General features: G+C 44.0%; 1 protein-coding gene across 1 annotated transcript; it reads right to left on the bottom strand.

Annotated features, from left to right (window-relative positions):
• Positions 1-225: 225 nt before the first annotated feature.
• Positions 226-20764, bottom strand: LOC128415548 (calcium-activated chloride channel regulator 2-like). Its single transcript, XM_053391862.1, has 14 exons — positions 20344-20764; positions 16218-16355; positions 14244-14394; positions 12895-13003; positions 12103-12271; positions 10593-10820; positions 9862-10089; positions 8534-8711; positions 8231-8337; positions 5604-5825; positions 4744-5014; positions 4030-4200; positions 2829-3065; positions 226-1246 (listed from the first exon to the last, which is right to left on the bottom strand). Exons 1-14 carry the CDS (start codon positions 20716-20718, stop codon positions 819-821), a joined length of 3012 nt encoding a protein of 1003 aa, XP_053247837.1. The 5' UTR covers positions 20719-20764; the 3' UTR covers positions 226-818.
• Between the last annotated feature and the right edge of the window lie 6927 nt (positions 20765-27691).

Here is a 27691-nt window from a genome sequence, read left to right on the forward strand (position 1 = left end):
TTAAGAGGGGACCCTGAAGCTCCAGAGCCAACCGGATGGTTGCTGCCAGCTCCGCCTCCTATTTAAGCAACTGGCTCCACCTCCCTGTGGAACTGATTGGCTGAGGTTTGGTGGTAACCTCCAATGACTAACACAGGGAGGCAGGCCAGCCCAACCAGCTGGTGGGTCCCATGTGGCCCAAGGTGCTGCATGCGGTCCCGCAAATGGCACCCACAAAGGCATTTCGATCCCTAATTATCACTAAACATAGATTTCTCTTTTCCCCCCACTGCTGCCACACACTGGGTCAACGTTTTCATCGAGCTACCCACCATAATCCCAAGATCTCTTTCCTGGTTATGTCATATTTGTATAGTTAAAGCTATGGTTTTCCCAGGAGTGATGTATGGAAGTGAGAGCTGGACCATAAAGAAGGCTGATCACCGAAGAATTGATGCTTTTGAATTATGGTGCTGGAGGAGACTCTTGAGAGTCCCATGGACTGCAAGAAGATCAAACCTATCCATTCTGAAGGAAATCAGCCCTGAGTGCTCACTGGAAGAACAAATCCTAAAGCTGAGGCTTCAGTACTTTGGCCACCTCATGAGAACAGAAGATTCCTTGGAAAAGACCCTGATGTTGGGAAAGATTGAGGGCACTAGGAGAAGGGGATGACAGAGGACGAGATGGTTGGACAGTGTTCTCGAAGCTACGAGCATGAGTTTGACCAAACTGCGGGAGGCAGTGGAAGACAGGAGTGCCCGGCGTGTTCTGGTCTATGGGATCACGAAGTGTCTGGCATGACTAAACAACGACTAAACTTTAAAAGAAGAAAACGCCTAAACTGCCAATGCTGAATCTGAATGTGATAGTATGGCTTCATCAATTGCTACTTTCTTCTTTTTCTTCAAAGTCCATAGAACGGTGCTTACAATAAGACAAGAAGCAACCAATAACAGCAGCCCACATGTTGTCAGAACGACTGCTAAGGCACCGTACTTGGCAGGAGCGATGTGAGTAGCCTTCCCAGGAATAATAAGTGCTTGAGCTATGTTGGAGAGGTCAGAGTACAAGAAAGACTTATCCACTGTGCGGATGCCCATGTAAATTAGGGTGACGTTTGCCAAGGCTTCTGGTTTAAACACAAACATTTCCTTGGAACCTGCTGGCTGAGGTGCCAAGCTGGAGGTATTTATGGGTACAGCGTTTTCAAATTCTTCCCTCAGTTCCAGAGAACTTTGGCTTATTCTCACTTCGTATCTTGCAGCTGGAATAAAAACCAAGATAACAAAAGGCTATAAAGCATTGGGTTTTTTCCTGCAGTTGCCTGGAAGTAACAGGATTCAACACTTTTCACCCCAAACTATTGCCTATTTACAAGAAAGTGCCCACAGAATTGCAGCCTTAGCCAACCAAAATAAGCAGATAATACTACCAAACAGGATATAATTAGCAAAAAACAACGGTTTCAGTCTAAGGACACAATAGGACACCAAGGGCATTTTTACCATTGTCAGCACTCAGAGGCAGATACAAATTTGCGTCTGAATTAGCATGTAGGCAAGTGGGCCCTGCAACAAAACATTATACTGCACTGCTACCCTCTTTCACTCTGGAGCCCCCACAAACTGTTGGATTACCCAGTCCTTAAAAGTTTGTTTTGGGGTTTCCCCCCAAAATATCTTTTTTAATAATAATAATAATAATAATAATAATAATAATAATAATATGCAAATATTGGGGTTTTCTCAAGCCTATTGATATCTCCCTTCTTGTACATGGATAGAGCCATTCTGGCTACATCAGCAAGGCATTCCTATCTGGATAGCTCAGTTGGTTAGAGCATGGTTCCGATAACGTCAAGGTTGCAGGTTTGATCCCCGTATGGAACAGTTGCATATTCCTGCATTGCAGGGGGTTGGACTAGATCAGGGGTCAGCAACCTTTTTCAGCTGTGGGCCACTGTCCCTCAGACCTTGTGGGGGGCCGGACTATATTTTGAAGAAAAAAATGAACGAATTCCTATGCCCCACAAATAACCCAGAGATGCATTTTAAATAAAAGGACACATTCTAGTCATGTAAAAACACGCTGGTTCCTGCAGCGTCTGTGGGCCGGATTGAGAAGGCGATTGGGCCGCATCTGGCCCACGGGCCTTAGGTTGCCTACCCCTGGACTAGATGATCATCAGGGTCCCTTCCAACTCTATGATTCTATGATTCTAAATGTTCCTCTCTGCCAAAAGCACACAAGATATCTCTGTTATCCATGGGCAGCAGAACTGGACAAGTGTATAAAAGCATGCAGAGCAACTGATCCACAAACTGAGATTCCTGGGGCAAAACTACTGCAGTATAGAACAGGTTTAACTAAGAGAGGATCACCGCCAATACTTGCTATGATGATATTTAAGAAGGAACAAACAAGGAAGGAATTGTTTGGTTTCAGGTTTCCCTCTACAAATAGGATTTCCAGAGTCCAAGTTACGGCAGAGATGTGCAGAGGGTCGTTTTGAATTGGAATTCTGTTTTACTTATATTTATGGGTCTCAAAAGTATATATATCCAAAGCTCAGTACACATCCAATATGGATTTGCTTGCAGATTTTATCAACGTAGTTTAAAACAGGGTTTCCCAAACTTGGGTCTCCAGCTGTGTTCGGACCACAGTTCCCATCATCCCTGACCACTGGTCTTGCTAGCTATGGGTGATGGGAGTTGTAGTCCAAAAACAGCTGGAGACCCAAGTTTGGGAAACACTGGTGGTTGTTTTTTGGGGTTGTTGTTTTTAAAACACCCTACTTTTAAACAGTTTTCATTAGCAAAGAAAATAAGAAACACTGAACCTACCTTGTCCCTGGTCAAAGTCATCCCCTGGAGCTGTCCAGGTTAAAACAATTTTGTCCTCTTCTGTTCTGGCATCCAAATCAGTAATTTTGCATGGTGGGAACAAATCCTTATAGGGGCCAGTGGGAACTCCAGATATGGTGAAAGCACTCCCAGCAGCTATTCTGCTGAAGCCCCCAGAGCTGATGTGCGTATCTTCACTATTCATCAATGGCCTCGGTGCATTCATCTGGATTGTACCTATGCCACACCAACATAAACAAATACACAAAAGAGAGCTAAAGACCAGCTGAGCATGCTTCCAATGAACTAGCGACTAATGGACTTTGGGGCAAGTAAGCCAAAAAGGAAATAAACAACCTGACAGTAATAGGTCCCTATCTCATTGGTAGAACCCGTGTTTTCCATAAAGAAACACCCAGGTTCCGCCTAAGGTAACAGCTTTGGGGATGCCCAGTATCATGGCACATGGTGGGTTAGAGCACTGGTTTTGCTGCTGCAGGGCTGGAGTCAGGCTGAGACCTCGTAGACTTTGGTTTCTAGCAGCTTTTAAAATAAAAATAAAAACTTCAAGCACATATATTGTTACATGCAGTTTTTGTTTTTATTTTAAAAGCTGCTAGAAACCTAAGTGCTGAAAAAAAGGACCTATGCCCAATGACCTCTACAGAATGATGAGGGAGATTTGGCCACAGAATGCTGAGGGTGCCAAATGGGGAAGAAAGAAGTGGAAGGAAAGAAAAATAGCCTGTCTGAGACCTTAACAGGCTTCAGCATCCTTCAGAGAGGATAACTGGGTTGGGCAGAAAGTAGAGCTCAGCACGATGAAGCTACAAAAGACACTATGGAGGCTAAATGTTTATAGGATGTATGCATCTAGAAATATTTCATCCCAATGGACCATTCATGTAAACTGCTTGGATCTGCGTGTTGACGAGTTTTTTTTAAAAATAAATAAATTCAGCTTTCCATGAAGTACAGCCAATACAGCCTGATGAGAGTTTTCCACATGATTATGAGGAGAATTCAAAGAGCCAGCCTGTGGCCATGACATAGTTGTCTCCCTAAATTTTTCCATAGGGGTGCTTGTGCAAAGTAGTGCTTCTTCTCGCTGAAGATGTAATACACTGAGAACACCTTCCGTTCAAGTCCATGGAGGTAAATAAGAGAGCACGGCTTGACGACTGACATCCCAAAGCCTTACCATTTGTTATGTAACCAGGAATATACATTGCAGGGCTCCAGAGCGTTGCAGGGTATGGGCTAATTGTCTGGTTGTCCCTCTGGACGCGAACTTTCAAGCTATATCTTCCATTTCTCACAAAAGAAAAGAGGTATTTAGAATACACACCATCGTTTTTTATCGTATCTGCACCTGCAGCAGCGAGGGAATACAAACACAAAAAGTGTTTAATCTGCTTTGGAAAAATCCTCTTAGTCTGTGCTTGAATCAGCCAGTTTCTGCCACCCCATTAAAAATTCCCTAAAATATAATATTGTTTAAGTAATGGTGAAAAGTACCACTAAGCCTGCAATTCTATACTTGATGGTAAGCCTTATGGGACACACTTCTCACTTCATACTCCATTGTATTCCATTGCCATTCAACTCATATACAATTGATTTTCCCTTTATACCTTCTGGACTTATAACTGTCATTCATATTTGGACTTCTCCAAATTTTCCAATGCAATTCTCAGTCAAAAACCTTACCCAAATGTGTTTAAAATATGTGTTTTAGGATAAAGTACATTTTTTTGGCAATAAAATACACATTTTCCAACTTAAACACACATTTTTTCTATGGTTTTTTTAAATAAAAAAATGATGTGCAAACAGGACAGGAATGTGACTTGAAGCAGATTGATCCATTCATCCGCTATAACTAAAAAAATAAACTTATAAAAACATATGTTACCTGCACCATTGTCAAAAAGGTCCAAGATAATTGGATCTCCACTCTCTGGCTCAATAATGGCAGTCACATTTGCACCAAGAATGGGAGAGAAGCCTTGATTAACCTGTGCGTACACAATCATTGGACTTGGGTAAGCATTTGTATCTTTATTTGTGTGGGTTCTCACGGTGATGGTAGACACGTCAGACTTTACGGCTCGCGAGGTCACAGTCATTGTGAGGACTTCAGGGAGCCCATGAGAGTTAGTGAGTAAGTATGTCCAATCCCCAGCCTGAAAAACAAATTTATATATGCTCAAAAGCGTTCAGCCTAAATAGATTTTTTTTATTGGATTTTATAAACAAGAATAATGCTGTAGAAATAAGTACGCCAAGTTTTCTCATGCCACTTGTATATCACAAAAATAGCATAATAAATGTGGGGAAATATCTAGAACAGATGTTTCATTATTAGTGGTCAGTGTATAAGTTCTTGGTTCACGAATTGGTTTAAACAATTAAAAAGAAGGAGGGAGGGAAAAGGAAAGGGAAAAGGGGGGGAGAAGGGTGTGTGGCGAGTGGCGTGTGGTCAGGTAGTTATGCTTCTATCATTCTACTTAGTGTGTGTGAGGGATTGTGTCAGTGTTACTTGTGTGGGTTCTCTTCCTATTCACTTGACGTATTTCCTTGGTGGTGAGAGAAGTTGGGTGTGGCTTAAGGTGTGGTTGGTTGTCTTTGGTTGGCTGTAGTGAGAATTGTTTTCGTGTGTGAGCGGGGTGTGAGTGTGTATTTATGAAACATGTTAGCCAGATTGATTCATATTCCTTTTCCATCCAAAGGCAAGTCCCCGATAGAAACAACTGAAGGACAATTCACTGTTACCTCAGCAATCCCCGGAATCTGCAGGCGAGCTGTGCGGAAAAGTGGATCGACATCAAATTCCCCATTTGTAAAGTGTTCTCCTCTAGGGCCACGAAGAACGATACTGGGTTCCTTTGCCAGCCACGTCACTATGAAAAATGTGTCGTTTCCTACTGTGCTGTCAATAATCGTCGACCTTTCAATCTGACCATTGCCCTTCACCCTTTCAGCCGTGCTTTCAATCTGTACAAAACCAGAATAATGATAACTTCCCGTTTGCTTTGACACAGGCATGGCCAAACTTGGCCCTCCAGATGTTTTGGGACCACAATTCCCATCATCCCTGACTACTGGTCCTGTTAGCTAGGGATGGTGGGAGTTGTAGTCCCAAAACATCTGGAGGGCCAAGACTGGCCATGCCTGCTTAACATATCCTCTTTTGTCATGTAGCAATTTAAAATAAGACCCAGTTGAAATATTCCATTTGGCACACATTGACATTGTAATGATCCTTTATCGCATTTAAAAACACTACAGGCGACAAGCAATTAAAACAAATTAACAAAGCCAGATAGGGGCACAGAAATCCCCCGAAACGAAATCCACACCTTTTCAGCCACAGCCATGTTCCAAAAATACTGTCTTTGCTCACTCTGGCAGATGAGTACTATGGCAATTGCAGAGCGAGTAAGCAGTTAAGTTCCTTCTGGATTCTACCTCCCCAGCCCCCCAGCCCACCCCCAAAAGAAGACAGCACACATCACAAAACAGCACTTCAACCCTTAGGCTGCAATTCATGGATTTCAATGGAATGGAAGATTCATACTTGTGTTCAGGATTACAGCCTTGATTGTTATTCTTCCCTGTGCTTAAAGGTAAAGGGACCCCTGACCATTAGGTCCAGTCGTGGACAACTCTGGGGTTGTGGTGCTCATCTCGCTTTATTGGCCAAGGGAGCCGGCGTACAGCTTCCGGGTCATGTGGCCAGCATGACTAAGCCGCTTCTGGCAAACCAGAGCAGCGCACGGAAACGCCATTTACCTTCCTGCCAGAGTGGTACCTATTTATCTACTTGCACTTTGATGTACTTTCAAACTGCTAGGTTGGCAGGAGCAGGGACCAAGCAATGGGAGCTCACCCCATCACGGGGATTTGAACTGCTGACCTTCTGATCGGCAAGCCCTAGGCTCTGTGGTTCCTTTTATAGGGATGTGGGTGGTCCTGTGGTCTAAACCACTGAGCCTCTTGGGCTTGCTGATCAAAAGGTTGGCGGTTCGAATCCACACAACAGGGTGAGCTCTTGTTGCTCTGTCCCAGCTCCTGCCAACCTAGCAGTTCAAAAGCACGCCAGTGTGAGTAGATAGGTAAATGGGGTTTTTGTGCACTCTGGTTTCCATCACGGTGTTCTGTTGCACCAGAAGCGGTTTAGCCATACTGGCCCCAAGACCCAGAAAAGCTGTCTGTCATCTCGGCCTGAAGCAAGATGAGCGCCGCAACCCCATAGTCAAGTTTGACTGGGCTTCACTGCCCAGGGGCCCTTACCTTTTACCTTCTTTAGCTACCGATAGGCCCTTTTATAACTTGCCATGTGCTGCATCAACAAGCAGAGCAAGTATGTACATAATTAAGTTGATAACTAAGTAAATTGAGCTATTAAGGCAAGCTGTAAGATTTGCACATTCCGGACAGGAATGACAAAGGGCCAAATTAAACATGTCACCACAGTTTGTTTGGTTTTTAAAAAAACACGAATATCTGGTTCTGGGAAAGGAGCTGGTCAGGACAGTGGGATGGGAAATTAGTGAACTGAGAGGAAAGGGAGGTGTAACCCTTTTAGAGCAGTGGGTGTGACTCTGGAATGCTTTCATTGTGTTTTCTATGCTTAAGGTAGTTTTTTATGCTTCAAGTAGAAGGCGCCTTTGGATTGGTGGGTCTGGGAAAGATGATTATCGCAAAGAAATTTCCTCCTCCCTCGATTTTCAAAAAAAGGGTTTTTTTGTTCTGGGTGCTGTTACTTTATTTTTTTGGTGTGGTGATGAATAGATAAATGAATAAGTTGTATGTATACTGCTTTAATTCATCCACACACACACCCAAAAAAGATACATATCCCACCTGAAACATAGACAGAGGCAAAACTGAGAGCGAACGAGCGATCAATTGCTTGTAATGCCACAATGCCATTTAAACTTTACAGCCTGAGGAAATTAAGCTCACGGTGCAACTCACTGCATGCATACCTGAGGGATAGCTCCATCAGTGGAACATGAGACTCTTAATATCAGGGCCTTGCGTTCAAGTCCCACATTGGATGAAAGATTCGGACAGAATGATCTTTGTGGCCACTTCCAAATCTATGGTTCTAAGACTCTCTTTTTTTATTACATCTGCCTTCTTCCCAATATGCCCTCAATTGACTAATTGTTGTCCAAGAAGTCATATCAAATTCAAATAATACAAAATTTGAGATAAAATCTAGAGCTGCAGTATGAGATATAAGGGGCACCCGTTCTATTTTATCAAACTAAAATAATGTTCTAAAATAATGGCTTATGGATGTGTTGGCTCCAAAACTGCTTTCTCTATGCTTCCTATTAAAATGTATTCCCCTTAATATGTAAAACAGCAAGATATCCACATGAACAGACCTGGACAGGCTGGTGGCTGGTATCTCCATCACTTGCTACAATGGCGCTGAAGACGTCTATTAGGCCAGTTGAATCTTGTCTATCAGTGACAAAAAAACTCAGTCCCCCTGAAAAAGAGAGTACAAGGAGATATCTTAAAAGTTGAATAAAAAATTAACTTCATTTGACTAGGTTATTATTTCAGAGATTAATGGAGCTGTCCAGACGTTGGCTCACACTGAATTTTCCTTTGAAATATTCTTGTTTGTTTTATGAGCAACAACCACAAAGGGTGTTTGCTATTGCTAAAACAGACAGTCTTACCTGTCATTTTGCCCAGTTGTTCCAGTTCTTGGGATGCAGAATGCCCCAGAGTGATGGTATGAACGATTAAGCCAGAGTCAATGACATCAGAGAAACACTTGCTAAGTGAACTGTCACCTCCACTGGTCAATAAGATGATTTCAGAACCAGAAACACTTTCGTCATGTTTTTTAATTACCTGGAAGCAAATAATTAACCATGAATATGAAGGACACTCAGTTGGCAAAGAAAATGTCACAAGTTAAGAGACTCCTTAATACTTCACTATATTGCTTTGATTCATATCCACAGGACTAAAGTCACGTATTTCCAAAGATTTCTATACTGACAACTTTTGAGAAAAATAAGGCAAAGAAAAGCATCCATTTCTTTGATGGTTTTAATTGTTAAATAGTAAGGGTTTTGTGGAATTGTTGTGTTTTATAAATGTTGAGGACATCAGCAATGGGAGCAAGGGAAGAAGCAAATCTAAAAAATAACTATGAAATAAATAAATAATAATAATATCTGCCATGTCTAGCCTTACGCTCATCACTTATTTATCTCAGTCTTAGTATTCCTAATCTGCAAAATAAGACTTATTTAACAGCAGGACACAATTGACTCAAGCCACTGTTTTGCCCTGGCTCTGGGTGCCGGACCTCAGGTTTTTAGGGGAGGAAATCTTCGAGCCTAAAGTCAACCTACTTCTGACATAGCAGATGCTGAGTGAGAGCCAATTTATTATTGTAGGTACAGAACTTCACCCTCATCAACCTATGTTGTTATGTTTTTTTTGCGGGTGGTTTTATGGTGCTATTATTGCTCAAGCCCTGCTTCTAAGCCTCCCACAGGCATCTGTGAGAACAGAATGCAAGATTAAATGAGTCACTGGCCTGACCCAGCAAGATCTTCTATGTTCTTATTTATTTTGTTGCAATTTTGCATGCTGTCTACTCCCTTGCTGTGTTTTTATGGAAGTGCATGTCAACCCAGAAATTAAGTCCTATGAAGTCCAGGTGCATCTTATAGAGTTCCGTGCATAAAAGACTGCAACCTAAACAAGGATTATGAGTCTGAGCACTTCACGTGGAGCTCATTTCGGTTTATTTTTATTCCGTTTTAAGTTTTCTATTTTTCCTTCTGTATACCGATTTGCTGTCTCTTGTTAGCTAGATAGAGGACCTTTCCAAAGTCTTTTCTTTTCAATTGCATTGGGAAGTTCTGTTCAAAAACATTGGGTGACTACACAATTGCCCTGCAAGAATAGTTCCAGTTCCTGCACCCAAACCCAAAATGTTCCTATGAGCCGAAATGTGGCAAGAGAGGCAATAATAAATAGGACTCACCTGCAGCGCCAGCTGTAAACCCGTGCAAACATTTGCTCTGTCGCCGTATGAAGCAACTGGCAAGTCGGAGGCAAGCTGCTTCCGTATATCAGCACTCGTTATTTGCCGGACCTGAGATTTTACTTCTCCTCCTTCACTGAATGTGACAATCCCAACGTAGGAGTTCTCTTCCACAATTTGCAGTAGATACACATCTACTGCCTGACGCATCCGAATGATTTGATTGTTCTGTAGGAGGTAAAATATCACCTGTTATTCACTCACCCACAAATAATAATGCCTGTTCAAGAATTCTCCTACAACCAGAAAATTTGCATGTGGTTCTCCAAACAGAAGACTGTCTTGGGGGGGTGGAGAAAGAAGTATCATTAAAAGTTTATTCTTCTTCTTGATAATGCGAAAGATTAGGATAAAATGGAAGAACAATAGCCCCATCTCTCTCCCCAACCGCAAGATATCTGTGACAAAAGTGTATTTCACTAAACGTAAATGAACTATGAAAAAGACCGTGAATTGAAAGTAGAGATGATAGATGTGCCTTTCCCTGTTTATGTTTGTTTTGTAATACAAAAAATAAACTTTAATAAAAACTTTTTTTTATTCTCTGGCACTTACCTGACGTCAGTGATCTTTAATAAACTCTATAATTGATAGAACTCTTGAAAACAAAAGCAAAGGAATTTCAATTTCAGAGCAGGTGTTCATTTTTGCCTCAAAGAGTAAGGCTTTACCTCATCCATGCTGCTGGAAAAATCCAAGACTAAACAGATCACTCTGTCGGTCCCTTGTAAAAGTGAGAAGGTCGGGGGCAAAGGACTGTTTTTGCTGGTCAGAGGAATATCTGATTTAAAGTCATCAGAACTCATTATGACATCCCATGTGCTCTTGTAACTGCACATCCTGTTCTGGGCATTGAGAGCTTCAGTGTTATGGTTGCTTGAGTCACAGAATTCAAACACCTGAAAACAAAAAACAGCAAGACAGTTCTGGGCACCACAATTTAAGATGGATATTGACAAGCTGGAACATGTACAGAGGAGGGCACCCAAGATGATCAAGGATCTGGAAGTCGAGCCTTATGAGGAATGGTTGAAGGAGCTGGGTATGTTTAGCCTGGGTAAAGAGGAGACTGAGAGGAGATGTGATTGCCATCTTCAGATATCTCAAGGGCTGTCACATGGAAGATGGAGCAAGCTTCTTTTCTCCTGCTCTGGAGGGTAGGACTCAAACCAATGGCTTCAAGTTACAAGGAAGAAGATTCCAACCAAACATTAGAATAACTTTCTGACAGTAAGAGCTGTTTGATGGGGGAACTGACTCCCTTGGGAGGTTGTGCTCTGAGAGTGCTGTTTAGACTCTCCTTCTTTGGAGGTTTTTAAGCAGAGGTTGGATGGCCATCTTTCAGGGATGCTTTAGTTGAGATTCCTGCATCACAGAGGGTAGGACCAGATGGCCTTTGGGTCCCTTCCATCTCTGCAATTCTATGATTGTGTGAAACACTTGCAGAAAGCATCTCCATTAGTAACTACAGAAATCCTCCACACACAAGGTCTTAGAGAGAAAGGCTTCCAGTTCCAAGAGTGCTGTTTCCATCCCATCTTCTTCTGGAAACGAACAATTGCGAATGACAAAAACAGATTGCCCAGAATACCCAGGAAGTTGTGACGATTTGCTATGAGGTAGGCGAAAACCAAGTGACTGGTACCAATTTGCCAAGTGGAAAAAATCCTACCAGGCCCCTCAATGGCGACCAACCAAGGTCCATAGCAAGGTCAGAAAGAAAACCTTATAGGGCGGGAGGGTGGGGAAAAAGCAGGAACAGCTGGCAGGCGGCAAAGAGGGAGATCCCCGGCCATGGCCCGCCTTTATAGGGCAGGCCCCACTCCCAAGCCAGCCGATTGGCTGGCCAGGGGGTGATGCAGCTGAGAATTCCCCCCAATCACGCAGGCCTGCCGCATGCGTGGAGGGTCCGTGAAGCCTGCAACCCTACCTCCTTCTTAGTGCGGAAGTGGCTCTATGAGCAATACGTTCAAGATCATCACCTAAACACCTGGGAAGATATAAGCCCCCTTTTCTATATGCAACCTTCAGCCACTGATCCTTCAGAGGCTGCTGGACTCCAGCCAGCCCCAACCAGCATGCCCAATGGTCAGAGATGTGGGAGATGCAGTTCAGCCACAGTTTCTCTATTCCCTAAAGTACAGGAAACGTCATGTACGATCTCTCTTGAACTGTACTTACAGAAGATAAGCTTTGCATGTACATTATGGAAGATGATGCATTTTGTTCCTTGTCGTGTATAAACGTGCACCCTTCTTTTAAGAGCCCTGTTGCCTGATCAATGACACAGGTGCCTTCAGTGCAGGATTCTTTCTCGCAGACATAAATTCCCGTTAGGTCAGAAGAACACCTAGGAATAGGCACAAGGCAATCAGGACATGAACATATTGTGCTCCCCAAGGGAGTGTGAGTGCAATAGAAAACGAACGTTTAAAACCTTTAAAGAAACACGAAGCAGGTAATTTTTATTCTGAGAAAAGCACACCTGTGGCTGCGCCTGCATCAGCCTTTACAAAAAAGAGCACAGTTAGAGGTGATTTATTTGGTGGAGCATTGAATTGCCATTATATATAAGCGAGTTGTCTTACGCCCACACTTCTTGTCATTGTTTATGGCTTGTATTGAATGAAGTTATTACAAGCACGTTATGTGCAATTCAGAGTTCCTTTTTGGGCCGACCAGAAGAAGATTCACGAAACAGAGATTGAAATCCAGGCATCTCGTTGTCAGGATCGCACCATCACAAGTATATACAGAGAGAATCGCTCCCATGGACTTAATTCAGGAATATTCGAACTGCTTGGCTGAGATACTGAATGGCACATGTCATTATTATTTTGGCATTGTAGATATTATTTAAGATTCCATGTAATAGAAGGTGTTGAAATGCCGCACATTATTGATAATGTGTTTTTTGCAAACTATATACAGAGTTGTTTAGTTTGAACCCACCTGCACATACACAAATTTTACCTGGTGGCTTTCACCTGGTTTTGACTTGATATGTAGAAAGGCTTTTCACTGTCATATTCATCAAATACCCCCCACCGAAGATGGGCCCACTCATGGACGAAAAGCCTGCCTGTATAAATAAAAGCACGGAAATTGCATTGCGACATTTGGTAGTAATCTAACACAGTCCCATAACAGCAAATGCCACAGAGCAGGTAGTGTTGTAGGAAAGGGGATTGTGTGCTTGACTTGTAAGACAGGAGGAGTTCAAGTTCCTGTACTGACACCCTAACTCAGCGCTTCTCAACCTGTGGGTCCCCAGATGGTGTTGGACTACAACTCCCATCATCCCTGAGCTCTGGCCTTGCTAACTAAGGGTGATGGAAGTTGTAGTCCAACAACATCTGAGGACCCACAGGTTGAGAAAGGCTGCCCTAACTGGTTGAGCCTCCCCCAAAAGCTGAATCTGCAAGCTTCCCAAACACAAATCTGGTCATGAGACCCTTAAACAGTCAGTCTTTAAATTGTAGGTCATTTCAGGGAACCCCAATGACATTTTTCCTGGCTATCGATTGCAGTGAAACCCCCAGCCCAGTTAGGATGCCTATTGCAGCTTACGAAATGCAGCTGTCCAAGTGTCTTAAGGCTGCCAATGGCACCAGTTTGTGCCAATTTTCAGCAGCTGACACCTTCCCAACTTTGTTCAGTGCCTTTATCGCAAGAGAATATTTTGGAGAAGTTCAAATATTTTCCTAGCACCACAGCAATCGAGAGATTGTATTATCTCTCGATTGCTGTGGTGCTAGGAAAATATTTGAAATTTCCTCTAGCAAACACAGCATGCCATTTAATAAATTTCCTTTTAAAAAAAAATGCCGCTAGATGCTTTTAATCAATTATTCCCCCCCCATTATCTGAAAAGTAATATGTAGGGCCACAAACATGATACTCTATGTCCCAATTCAAATGGTTTCAAGATTCAACAACCAGTACTTTATTTCTGCTTTCAAAATGTTGTGAGTTTTTTTGGAAGGACCAGTTCCCTTGTGTTGATACTGAATGTTATCTATAGGTGGATTTATCGTACTGGCATATGGTATGCTATATATATATATATATATATACATATACATATACATATATATATATATATATATATATATATATATATATATATATATATATGTTTACAGTGTGATAAACGTTTATTAAAAACTAAAAAGAGTCACGTATGAAGACACCGTTACTGATAATTATTAAAGATATTCTTTGTTGGTTACGATGCAGATGTGAGATTTTAAAATTGTACTTTTTTGAAACACAAAAGGTAACGGAAGAAGAAAGATAATAATTATTTGTTTAGGATTTACCGTGTGGTCCATAGATTCCAATCGAATCATTATTTACCAGGAAGTCAGAGGTGAAATGTATGTATTTTCCCTTTTCTCCACACCCTCCATATTGCAATGTGTATGGATCGTGTCCATGTTTCCAATAAGGTGGAGCAACAATGACATCTGCCTAAAATGAAAGTTTTGTTTAATAAGCAGGTTTGGAATAGGTACGCTTATTATTAATTACTGATAAAAGCAGGAGTTCAGTCCAACAATTACATGTCACAGCCAGATTTCATAATACTCTCCCCCCCCCCCCCGCCCCGAATAGACATGCTGGAATATAGTAAACATGTTTTTGAACTGCAAAAGTACTAAACTGCACCCTTTTTAGTCATACTATGAAGATTGCACTTGACAGTGAAATCTTATGCATGCCTACTCAAAAATAAGACCCAGTCAGTTCAATGGGGTTTACTCCCAGAGAAACGTGAAGAGGAATGAAGTCTCAACATACGGTAAGTCCTATTGCTTGTTAATTAATGACAGGGGCGCCAACTATAGGGGGCTTTGGGTACCTGGGTACCCACAAAAATGTTGTTGTGGGTGCTCCGTACCCACACGACAGGGGGGCCCCACAACCTCTGAGGTTTTGCAAGGTCTCGGACAGCATATCTGAGGCCTCAGAGGTGCCACCGGAAGTCAGGTTCTGAGGCCAGGGGGCGTGCATGACGTCATGACGTCACACACACTGGGCACCCATAACCCAAGTTGGCTCCCCTGATTAATGATAGCATCAACACAGCGCATTTAAAAGCCGGAATGTATGAAGAGGCACACAAATGCACTGTGGGTGTGGGCAGTAGATAACTACAGTGGTACCTCGGGTTAAGAACTTAATTCGTCCTGGAGCTCTGTTCTTAACCTGAAACTGTTCTTAACCTGAGGTACCACTTTAACTAGTGGGGACTTCTGCTGCTGCCGCGCCGCCACCACACAATTTCTGTTCTCATCCTGAAGCAAAGTTCTTAACCCGAGGTACTATTTCTGGGTTAGCAGAGTCTGTAACCTGAAGCGTCTGTAACCTGAAGTGTCTGTAACCTGAGGTACCACTGTACTGTATTAGCTGTACTTACCATGTGATCAGAAATAACCTGCTCTTTGTGCTATTAGCAATGGAGCGTACAAGATTTGTTCTGAGCAAATCTTGAAACGACTTTGCACATTATGTTCCCCCCATAAATGAGGGGGCTTTGAGATTCACTCGCTATGCAAGGAAATAAACTCATAGGATGGGGTATGCTATTCATTCAATCAGCAAAATTTATACACCACTTGATTGTAGAAAGCCTCAAAGTTGTTTAAGGAGAAGAATAAACGCCCTCCCTTCAGATGTGAAGGAAATAAGCAGCTATCCTATCTTTAAAAGACATCTGAAGGCAGCCCTGTTTAGGGAAGTTTTTAATATTTAATGTTGTATTGTTTTTAACACTCGATTGGAGCCGCCCAGAGTGGCTGGGGAAACTCAGCCAGATGGGTGGGTTATAAATAAATTATTATTATTATTATTATTATTATTATTATTATTATATAATGAGATAATCAGCAAAAACAGTAAAAATGCAACTGTTCAGAACAAAGATAATTAAAATCAATGATAAGCTAAAAACCAGATTAAATCATAGGTCAAGATTATACATATCTGGATATTCTTGGCCAAACAAAAAAGCACATGTATTATATGCATGCCTATAGCAAGCCAGCATCTATTAGGATCAGAACAATCTTGGGAATTTTGGATCCAACTAACGTTTACATTTCAAAAAAAGCCCAAGTACTGAAGCAAGATGAGCGCTGCACCCCATAGTCGCCTTTGACTGAACTTAACTGTCCAGAGGTCCTTTACCTTTACCTTTTACCTTTACTGTGTTCAGCAACTATTTTAATTGGAGGCAGATGGATGGAAGAAATGAGGAATAGCAGGCCCAGGTCGCTGCCCTTAATACGTACCTTTGTGTACGCCTCTTGCGTTGGCTTTGCGTAATTGTTTCTTTCCCATGTTGCAGGTATTAAAATTTTGACACTCCCAAAATGAACCCTTCCTTGTGTAGCACTGAACAAGTAGAAGGAAGCTTCAGTAATCATTTCCTAATAAGAGAACGAAATAATAGGAAAGTGGATTAGCGAGAATCATTAGCTCATGCAAGGAGGAAAGTGTAAACTCATAAATCACTATGCAATCATCCAGTCAGACTGGAATGAAGCTACAGAGGGTGGGGGGGAAGGAAGATTGATTTGAGAAATAGTGAAGATTATGTTAACCCAGAATTTTTAATTAATAATTTGTCCTATTCAGTTCTATTTTTATAGAAAAAGAGGTCTCAAAGTTAGAAATGGTTTAAAGACCCCAAATGGCATGAAGATGATTTGCTAAACAACACATTAAATGGCGTTGTATGGGATACATAATGCACATTGGATGATAAAAAATCCCAGCACTGGAAGTGCAAGGAGTGTACAGCGAAAACAGACTAGAACAACCCATAATCAGCAGCTGCAGGGCTGAGGAAGGCAGGAGAAATGCCAGAAAATGGCTTGGTAGTGATACCTGCATTCCTGAAATGCTTTGCTGCTTATGAAAACATTTTATGATAACTGAAAAGTGGCAAACCTTTCCCTCCATCCTCATAGCTAAAGGTGAATCTTGTGCTTCAAACTGCATAGAAGTTCTGCCACAGAGAGCCAGGACACAATGACTATTTTATCAATTTCACAACGCTTTCAAAGCAGTAGCTTTCGTGCAGCGTGCGTGAAGCCAGATTTGAAACATACACTACACACAGCTTGTCTGGGCAATTATAATTGCCTTCATAATTTCACAACTGTAAACATGGGCTGAAGCAGCAAAAACATGGGCTTCTGTTGCAGCAGGTTCACTCGCATTAAAACTAGACCTCTCCAGGCCACTCCTTAAATCCACCATCTTAATAGAAGGGTTCAAGCACCATAGTGTCGATATAGCATGTCCATTCTACTAGGAAATCCAAAGGGATTTCCAAACCAAGCTTGCCATTATTATGAAACATTTGGATTTGCCTCACACGCATTCTTGACCCAAGGAAAAACAAATCTGTTCTCCTCACAATAAATATTGCTAATTCTAGAAGCATTCTGTACAATGTGGTCCTGTGCATATGTTTACTCCAAAGGAGGACTTGATCCGATGGGGTTGACTTCTTAGTAAGTGTGTTCAGGACTGCATTCTTAACTACTCCTTCGTAGCCCTTCCTTTGATACATTGTCTGGAGGCGGTTGGAGGATGGATGGAGGTTAATGGATTGGGGATGAATCCTGACAAGACAGAAGTACTGTTTTAGGGGGGCAGGCAGTTGTGGAGGACTCCCTGGTCCTAAAGGGGGTAACTGTGCCCCTGAAGGACCAGGGGCACAGCCTGGGAGTCATTTTGGACTCACAGCTGTCCATGGAGGTGCAGGTCAATTCTGTGTCTAGAGCAGCTGTCTACCAGCTCCATCTGGTACACATGCTGAGACCCTACCTGCCCGCAGACTGTCTTGCCAGAGTAGTGCATGCTCTGGTTATTTCCCGCTTGGACTACTGCAATGCGCTCTACATGGGGCTATCCTTGAAGGTGACTCTGAAACTACACTAATCCAGAATGTGGCAGCTAGACTGGTGACTGTGAGCTGCCACCGAGACCACATAACTCCGGTCTTGAAAGACCTTCATTGGCTCCCAGTACGTTTCTGAGCACAATTCAAAGTGTTGATGCTGACCTTTAAAGCCCTAAATGGCCTTGGCCCAGTATACCTGAAGGAGCGTCTCCACCCCCATTGTTCTGTCTGGACCCTGAGGTCCAGCTCTGAGAGCTTTCTGGTGGTAACCTCACTGCAAAAATTGAAGCTACAGGGAACCAAGGAGAGGGCTTTCTCGGCAGTGGAGCCCTCCCTGTGGAACACTCTCCCTTCAGATGTCAAGGAGATAAAGAACTACACAACTTTAGAAGACATCTGATGGGAGCCCTGTCTTGAAAAGTTTTTAATGTTTGATTGTGTGTTGTTTCTGGTAGCCGCCCAGAGTGGCTGGGGCAACCAGAAGATCTGGTGAATTCTGAAAGAGGTGCATAATTTTCAGGGTGTGCTGCAGTGAAGTCTGCCACAGAAACTCCCTTAATTCCTGACCCGCTGGAAGCAGAGACCAGATCCATTCCAGATGCACAGCAAAAAAGAGGGGGAACACTTTCAGATTTTAAATCCATAACTATAGGGGATCAGGATCCCAAAAATTATTCTTTACTATTAAATATATATATATCTGGATTTAAGATTACCGTTCAGTTTTTGGCAGCTATTTGACAGGCAGAAATGGTTCGTCGCCCTACGGGTAACTAGGGTTAGGATGGCAGCCAGATCTGCCTAGAGATAGAGCATAGGAAGTCAGTAGTGCCCCCAGGGCCAGATTTAGGTTTGATGAGGCCCTAAGCTACTGAAGGTAAAGGTACCCCTAACTATTAGGTCCAGTCGTGGCCAACTCTGGGGTTGTGGCACTCATCTCGCTTTACTGGCCGAGGGAGCCGCCGTACGGCTTCCGGGTCATGTGGCCAGCATGACTAAGCCACTTCTGGAGAACCAGAGCAGCGCACAGAAATGCCGTTTACCTTCCCGCCAGAGCGGTATCCATTTATTTACTTGCACTTTGATGTGCTTTCGAACTGCTAGGTTGGCAGGAGCAGGGACCGAGCAACGGGAGCTCACCCCGTCACGGGGATTCGAACCGCTGACCTTCTGATCAGCAAGTCCTAGGCTCTGTGGTTTAACCCACAGCACCACCCACATCCCTTACTGAAGGTAATGGGGCCTTTTATATGTCCAGCTGTCCTTTGTCAACAACAAATTGTTACAGTTTTTTGTGTTGAATATATGCTATATGGTGATTTACAGACCTAATTGGGGGGGGGGCTAACCTATAGCTTGTTTAGCTTATACGTAAATCCAGCACTGAGCCCCCACTCAAATGCTCGATCCTGAGCAGCAGCCGTCCTTTGGAGAGGCAGGCTGCCTTCTGTCTTAGGTTCCAACTGCATTTATTGAGACTAAAGTACACGTTTACGAACTATGCGCCCTAAGTCAGCACCAGGGCCGTTTTGTAGTGCCTGGTGTATATACTTGTTAAAGAATCATTAGGCAGAATAAGAGCGGTTGACAGTGACACCACTGTGCATAGAGGAAGATACTTCTCCCCCAATACCAGCTGAATGAAAGGATGCAAACAAGCAGGCAGTGAACCTAACGACCTTTGTTCTTTCAAAGTGCACCTTCAGATCACAGCGAGCATCCTTGGGATTCCACACTTTCCTCCGTGAATGCTTTGGATCTGATCAATAGAGGGCAGCTGTAGCTCTTGCTGAGCATGGAAATGAGAAAAGTACTTCGCAAAAGGTGCAGAGGAACAAATGTGTTCAGGAACACCGCATGTTTATGGAAAATACCTCGACGTGCAGCCACGGAACAGAATTTTAAAGAACAGATGCATCAGTACATTTTGCGTAAAGGCGCAAAGGGAGGCCTATGCAACACCACGAGCACCGTGACCAACTCCTTAAGGGGGGGGGGTGCAACTGGTGGATTTCACATAGAAAAATCCCCCTGAACGCATTAAACCATTGAGAGTCGCGAAATTGGCACAAACACCCTGCCACCTTTTTTATAGCATTAGAGCTGTGTTTTGCAAACAAAAAATATTTGCACCCTTGCAACTGAAGACTCGTGCGGAGTTCAGAAGAGCAGGGAGACAACAGAAGCATCTTCTATGTGCTCAGTCGTGCCCGCTGGTAAACTAAGAGGGGCAGGGGCAGGCAAAATCTGAGGCACCAAGGCGCAAAGGCAATCCAGGTGGACATAACCGCAGCGCGGAAGGTGTGCGCGATGCCAAAGTGGTAAAATGACAATAGTAGGCAGGCAGAGCCAGCAGGACTTAGCTGCGATGCCTGCATTGCGGCGTGGGGGTTGGACTGGATGACATTGCGGGGTCCCTTCCCCCTCGGGTCCGCTTCCCATCACCAGATGCGCGAAGGGTCCATTGGCAACAGCGGCGGTTGCCTCCTTCCTTCATCTTTTACCTTAAGGCTGGAGACGATTTTCGCCTCTTGGGGGACGGAGGGGTGAATGGCGACCAGCAGCTCCTGGTAAGCGCTGCCCTTCAGCGTCGCGGCGGTGACCCCCCCTCCGAGGAGCTGCAGGAGGGCGAGACCCACGCTCAGCCCCACGGGGCCGGCCCCCGCGTCGCTTTTTCTGGCCATCCTTTTCTGGAGGAGCACGTCGGAAGTCCGCAGCGCTTCCCTCGCAAAACAACGACGCGCGGCAGGTTTCGTTGCAGCTGCGCGCAACGACCTGGAGATTGCAAAAACGAGGCGCGTCGTATGGAGACGGGATTTGTGTTTTGTGGTTTTGTTTTTTTGTCTTCCCTCCCCCGCGGGCGCTTCGGATTTCTTCATCTTCTCTCACTTCAGCTGCTTCTCGAGATCGGTGGAAATGGAGAGTTTCTCTTGCGCATGGGTTGTTCTCCCTTTCAGACGGGACGCAACTTCTTCTGAAATCGCAGCCCTCATCCCAAGTTGCGCTCGCCTCTCCCGGAGAAAAGTCGTGCATGGGCGCAAGGGAAGCTGATAGATCGGGTATGTGCCCTCTGACTGGACGGCCTTAAGGCAGATAGTCCCCTAGTGAGAGTGGAAGACAGAACTCGCATCTTCCTGGCACCTTGGCAGCTGTAATACCACGTCGAGCAGAATTACTTATATTTAAACAAGTTTAATCGGCCTTTTGGGCTGCTTGTCCCAGGTGGCTTTTACAATCAGAATGCATAAAGTAGCATGAGTGGCAGTATAATACATATATATGTATAGATTGTGGACTTTCCTTCCTTGGAGGTTTTTAAGCAGAGGTTGGATGGCCATCTGTCGTGGATTTCTGCATTGCAGGGGGCTGAACTAGATGACTCTTGGGGTCTACCGTTCTATGATTCTATGTTCAACTCTACCGTTCTATGATTCTATGTTAAAAATCAGAGCGTAACCAAAGTAGCCAAATGCCCTTAAAGACCCTGAGATGCCACTTCAAAAGCCTTGGAGGAACATGCTATTCCTGAGGGTGCTATTGCAGAACTTTGGGGGGTCACGACAAAAAAAGGAGTTGTACGCAGACCCTTTGGTGTGGGTTCATACAGGTAGCAGTTTTAGCTCCTCCGGCAGTATTGTGTGCCATAGAGCAGGTCTGAAGAGCTGGCAGCCTTCCAGATGTTGTTAAGACTAGGTAAAGGTAAAGGGACCCCTGACCATTAGGTCCAGTCATGGCCGACTCTGGGGTTGTGGCGCTCATCTCGCTTTACTGGCCGAGGGAGCCGGCATACAGCTTCTAGGTCATGTGGCCAGCATGACTAAGCCACTTCTGGCAAACCAGAGCAGCACACAGAAACACCGTTTACCTTCCCGCCGGAGTGGTACCTATTTATCTACTTGCACTTCGTGCTTTCGAACTGCTAAGTTGGCAGGAGCAAGGACCGAACAACAGGAGTTCACCCTGTCACGGGGATTTGAACCACTGACCTTCTGGTCGGCAAGCCCTAGGTTCTGTGGTTTAACCCACAGCGCCACCCATGTCCCTTGTTGTTAAGACTACAACTCCCATAATTCCAGACCATTATGGCTGGGACTGATGGGAGCTGGCTTCTTCCAGAGATTCCCCATCTTTTCCCTGGGGGAATGTTGCTACACATAGAAACCCACGACCAAAAGTCTGTGCAAGGCTCTTTAGCCGTAACCTTGTTTTTTATGTGTTGTTGTCTGTGTGTGTGTGTGTGTGTGTGTGTGTGCGCGCGCGCGCGAGTGTGTGTGTGCGTGCGTGCGTGCGAGTGTGTTTGGTAGCAGCCCCAGCTAAATCTGGGCCTGCTAACAGTAGCAACAGAAATTCTTACCCCAAGGAATTTGCAAGTTAACATTCAATTTGGGGCAGCGGTAAAGAGAAACAGAGGAAGTTTAAGTTCAGTTAGATTCTAGTAAGGGTTGACGATTGAATTGCTGTGGCAAAGGTTTTATTGGAAAGTTGGGTTTTCAAGGTGGATCTGAAGGAAGAGATGGAGGAGTTTCTGGAGAGAGGTTGTGGGGGGGAGTGAGAAAGGGCGCAGGAGAGCTTCAGACAGCTATGATGGGGTTAATTTACTGCAGCCCATTTACGAATTGCTTCATATGAAACACCTGAAAGCAATTTAAGAAACACTACAATAAAACAACTATAAAATGATTTCCACATATTTAAAATAATTTCACATATAAAAACAATTCCCACATTCTAAAGATCAGACCTCCTGATGAGATCTATCTGCTGCAAAGAGCACTGTGATCACCACGCTATGGGGCTGGTAGTGCTACAATTCTATGATTCTAAAGGACCAAGATGGGGGGGGAGGTTTAGGTTGGAGGGCTGAAGATTACAGGCTGGGGGCAAGGCAATGAAGGGCTTTGAAAATAATAAACAAGGTGTTTGTGCTACAAATGACAGCAAGCAGGAAATTATAATTAAATGAATGATTTCAGTAACAAGAAGGTGGCTGTAGCAGTCAAGGCAGGAGACGGGTGAAGAACAGGACATTGTGGCATTTCTTACTGTTTAGAAGATTTATTGCGTCCCCAAGTCACTTTTCTCAAAATTGTTGACAGCCTTCCTGATCTGGCCCTCCCACCTGGCATTTTTTCTTTTGTTGCAGATGCCTCTTGAAAAGCTACAGGTGCAATCCTGTGTGTGCTTACCTAGTGTGGGACTTAACTTTTGAGTACCCATGCACAGAATCAGGCTGCGCATGGACTGTCCGCCACAGCAGAGCTGCATTTTCTGAGAAAACCCAACACTACCAGGCCCTGGCTATTAGGTAATACAGTGGTACCTCTGGTTAAGAACTTAATTCGTTCTGGAGGTCCGTTCTTAACCTGAAACTGTTCTTAACCTGAGGTACCACTTTAGCTAATGGGGCCTCCCGCTGCCGCTGTGCCGTCGCCGCACATTTTCTTTTCTCATCCTGAAGCAAAGTTCTTAGCCCAAGGTACTATTTCTGGGTTAGCGGAGTCTGTAACCTGAAGCGTCTTTAACCCAAGGTACCACTGTACGATATAATCAAATGCACTTTTTAAAAAAAACCGAGTCTCTTTTTCAGATTTGCTCCAGTGACTGGTCTACTTTGCAGTGCTTCCACTGGTCCAGCAGTCAGGAAGATGATAAGAATTTTATGGTTGAACACCTTCAGATTGGGTAAAAGATTAGCATTGCTTGCTATTCCTTTGGGTCTTCAAACCTAGATTAGCTGGGGAAGTTTATGATCTCTATACCTTGATAAAGCACAAAGGCTACAATCCACACACCCATATCGGGCTGTGGGAGGATTGGGTTGAGCAGCAGTGCCCAGCAGGTGAAGGTAAAGGTAAAGGACGCGGACGACTCTGGGGTTGCGGCGCTCATCTCGCTTTATTGGCCGAGGAAACTGGCGTACAGCTTCCGGGTCATGTGGCCAGCAGGACTAAGCCGCTTCTAGCGAAACCAGAAATGCCGTTTACCTTCCCACCGGAGCGGTACCTATTTATTTACTTGCACTCTGATGTGCTTTTGAATTGCTAGCTTGGCAGGAGCTGGGACCGAGCAACAGGAGCTCACCCTGTCGCAAGGATTCGAACCGCCGACCTTCCGATCGGCAAGCTCTAGGCTCTGTCGTTTAGACCACAGCGCCACCCGCGTCCCTAATGCCCAGTAGAAAGCCCCCCAAATGGGTCATTCTGAAGGCAGGGCTGACCTAGGATCTGATGGTTCCAGAGCTACTATCACAGCATGCATTGACCATTGCTGGACCTTAACAGTAGTCTCCCTGCCACACCTGCTTGGTGCTGTGAGTGGCAAAAGTGCAGACGTGGTGGTTGCTCTCCAGAGACTTGGCAATTGCAGGAATTCTGGGTTGCTCTGTGCTTGCATTAACTCATCACCATGGAAGAAAACCTGAACTGTCAGCAAACCCAGGTAAACCCTGGCATCCGGCAAGTCTAGGCTTGAACCAGACACTGAAGAGAGGATCAGTAATCTCTTTGCTACTTGCTGTAAAAGGAAACACTCTTCTAGCATTAATGTTTTTGAAAATGTTTTAGAACTGCAATGCATATTCTATATTATTATTATTATCCTCCCTGTCATTGATTAAAAACACACACATCAAACAGTATTTTTATTTGTAAAACAATTATTCTGAGGGGCATTTTGCCGAGTGCTATGATCATTGCACCATTTTTCTCCCTAAGGCATGCAATGGGTTCATCGAGAGCAAAGAAACACCCATAAGCCCTTCCTGAATATGCAAATGAGTAACGATGGGCCAACTGTTTATATTATACTACATGATTATTTCAGTCAGTGATATACAGTGTGTTTATCTGTGCTGAGGGTGCTGTTGTTGCTTTTCTTGACAGTGTGCATTTGGAACCTTAATTTTGGGCAGGGAGGAGATTAAAATGTACAATTATTTTATGAAGCTTCACTGCAAACAACTTGTATAGTAAGAAAGAGATCAGATTAGGGAGGAACCGAATTGCTTAGCAGAAGCCGGCAAGAATTCCAGTGGCTGGCTATTTGCTTCTGGGAGTATGTGACATTGGGAGTTAAATTGGCAGGCACCCCGTCTTTATGCAACAGTTACGGAAACCAGTGCCTTTGGAATCAGAGCAGCCGGTGTTCAGCAAATTGCAGACTGTGCACGCATAATATATAAAAATTAAGTTTCTGCTAGGCACTGAAAGCAGAGAATCCTCTCGAGAGAACACAGCTGCCAAAATTAAAACAAGCTGCTTTGGAGTTTCCTGTTTCCTAAATCGTACCTGAATGAAGATTATTTTTACAGCGTTTGATAAGGATCTGAAGAATGCCGCGACACATTATAATGCAGAGTATTTGAAAGAATTTGTTTCTTAAAATAGTTAAACAGAAGCTTTAGCAAACAAACTACCCCCCCCAAAAAAAACCCCACACAATTAGGTTGCAGAAATTAGGAACGTTTGGCAAGAAACATGAGTAGATTTGCATCTGAAAGGATTTGTTTGCAAGCTGGGAATTGCAGGTAGACAGTGTTAAAGAGGCAGATTTGGGGGGGGGATCATAGCTGGTTCGGTCACACGGGTGTGGAGCCTTGGGGTGCCACTGGGGGGCGCCACAGCTATTATTTAGAATGAAGCGCCAGAGAGGCAGAGGGACGCTGAATTTTGGCTGAAATTTGAGACCACTAGCAGAATGCTGTTATGCTGATGTTGACCTTGCAGACTTCCCACAGGCATCTGATTGGCCCTGGTGAGAACAGGATCCTAGACTAGATGGGCAGGATCCAGCAGGCTTTTCTTCTGTTATGTCAGCTCACATCCGTGAATACAGCATTTATCTCTGCATAAATCTAAAAATCAACACATATACTGTAAATCTGTATTAGCCCTCCAGATGTCCAAATAGGTATACATGGAATTGGCATTTATATTAAAAAAAAAGATAGGTTCAAATTGTACCAAGGATGGTGAGGACTATTGGATAATGAACAAGGGTATCCAGGCTCGAAACAGAAATCTCTTGGCAACCCTAAAGAGCATCCACGTTAGTTGCCCTGCTGTTAATCTGCATCCTGTACGAATAGTGTTTAAAAGATCACCAACACCTGCATATATGTATATAACATTTTGCCAGTACAAAATTTATACAGACGGCAACTTAAGACCAAAATGAATATATCCCCGGACATGCCTACATCATTGGCCTTAACGAGGCCTTTTCAGCATTGCATTTTTTAAAAAAATCCTCAGATGTGCTCCTAAGCCCCAAAATTAACATAGCATTGCTAGGACATCAGCACACTGCTATATCTGCATTCTTGCTTGGAAATGCAATGCTGTACGTGCCAATTCAAGAAAAAGGTCACACTGAGTTCATGGGGCCTAATCCCAAGTAAATGTGTATAGGATTTCAGACTTGCCAAATACAGATATTTCGGTTTGTTTGTGGACCATTCAATTTTCTTACCATGTGATTCTTGAGGGAGTCCTTGCCAACTTAGTTTCCTACTCGGCAGACATTTTGCAACAGAGGCAAAATTTTGACTGATCCTTTGCCCAAATATTCTCTTGTCTAGAATCCAATCCTCTCTGTTTAGTTTCTTTCGTTGTTCCTTCCGTGTCCTGCTGCAACTCAATTTAGGTTTCAGAACGGAAACTGAAAAGCAGCTTGCCTCTTGACAGAAACTTCCAAGAAACATCTGGATCCTTGAAACTGGATCCCTTGGATCATATGAAAGAGTGCCACAGATCATGGTTGCCGGCAGAAATGGCTTTCAAAGGGATTAAAGAAGCTGATGGAGGACCTCTGCCTTCAACCTCAAAATACCAGTCGCTGGGGAGCAACAGCAGGGGGTGGGTACTGCCGTTGTGCCATGGTTATGGGCTTCCCATCTGGCTAGCCACTGTGAGAAACAGGATAGTCTTGGTCTGATCCAGCACAGCTTATGTTCTCACTCGGGTCTACTGCTGGTGTCCAGACCACACCTGGGGAACCACTGAACTAACTGGTTTTTCATCATTTTAGATGCAAACTTGCAGCGTGAGCTGAATCAACATTCAGCAATTATGTCATTAATACATAAAGAGCAATACAGTGGTACCTCTGGTTGCGAACTGGATCCATTCCAGAGGTCCATTTGCAACATGAAAAGAATGCACGCGCTGTCTGTTCACGCGCGGGTTGCAATTTGCTGCTCCTGCGCATGAGCGTGACTTCATTTTGCGCGTCTGAGCATGCGCGAGCAGAGAAACCCGGAAGTAACCCTTTCCGGTACTTCCAGGTGGCCGTATCCTGAAAGAACGTAATATGAAGCGGATGTAACATGAGGTATTGAAAGGGTTAATCTCAATACTATCTGCACCTAAGCTAACTTCTGCAGTTGTGGTTAAGCAGCTAACAAAACCGCAATTGCTTTAGCACTGCAAGCTGGGAGCTACTTCCTCTTTGCAATTACTTGCGCTCTGCAAACCAGGAGCTGCGCTCTGCGCATGCTCTTTGCTGCAGTAACGCAAGAGAGGAGCACACGAACAAGGGAAGGAGATGGGCTTAGCTAGCCAGATAGCTATATACCATATAAGGAAATAAGCTTAACCTTGCTAGCTGATTGGAGAATTTGAAGAGGTGGGAAGAGATGGGCAGACTCTCAGGTATAAAGATGCTTGTTTATTTGTATCTATGGGCCAGTCTTTTGGGAACGATCCCACTGGCCACCTCTGTGCACAGATTTCAATAAAACTTTTTTCTCCAAAGAAGAATCTTTCCTGGTGCTTTTTGCTCTCTCTCTTCGGCCCTGGGGACGCAGGCAAACGATTCCCTGGCAAGGATAAGGCTTCAGCCTTCATTTTGGTG

This window comes from Podarcis raffonei, chromosome 6 (assembly GCF_027172205.1).
Source record: "Podarcis raffonei isolate rPodRaf1 chromosome 6, rPodRaf1.pri, whole genome shotgun sequence".
Taxonomy (NCBI): Eukaryota; Metazoa; Chordata; class Lepidosauria; order Squamata; family Lacertidae; genus Podarcis; species Podarcis raffonei.

Coding starts and splice junctions, on each gene's coding strand:
- LOC128415548 (XM_053391862.1), bottom strand. CDS start 20,718: ATGAAGAAATCCGAAGCGCCCGCGGGGGAGGGAAGACAAAAAAACAAA. Junction 12,272..12,894: donor AACCAGGTGAAAGCCACCAG/GTAAAATTTGTG, acceptor GCCTATTCCTAG/GTGTTCTTCTGACCTAACGG. Junction 10,821..12,102: donor ACATGCAAAGCTTATCTTCT/GTAAGTACAGTT, acceptor TTTTGTTTTCAG/GTGTTTGAATTCTGTGACTC.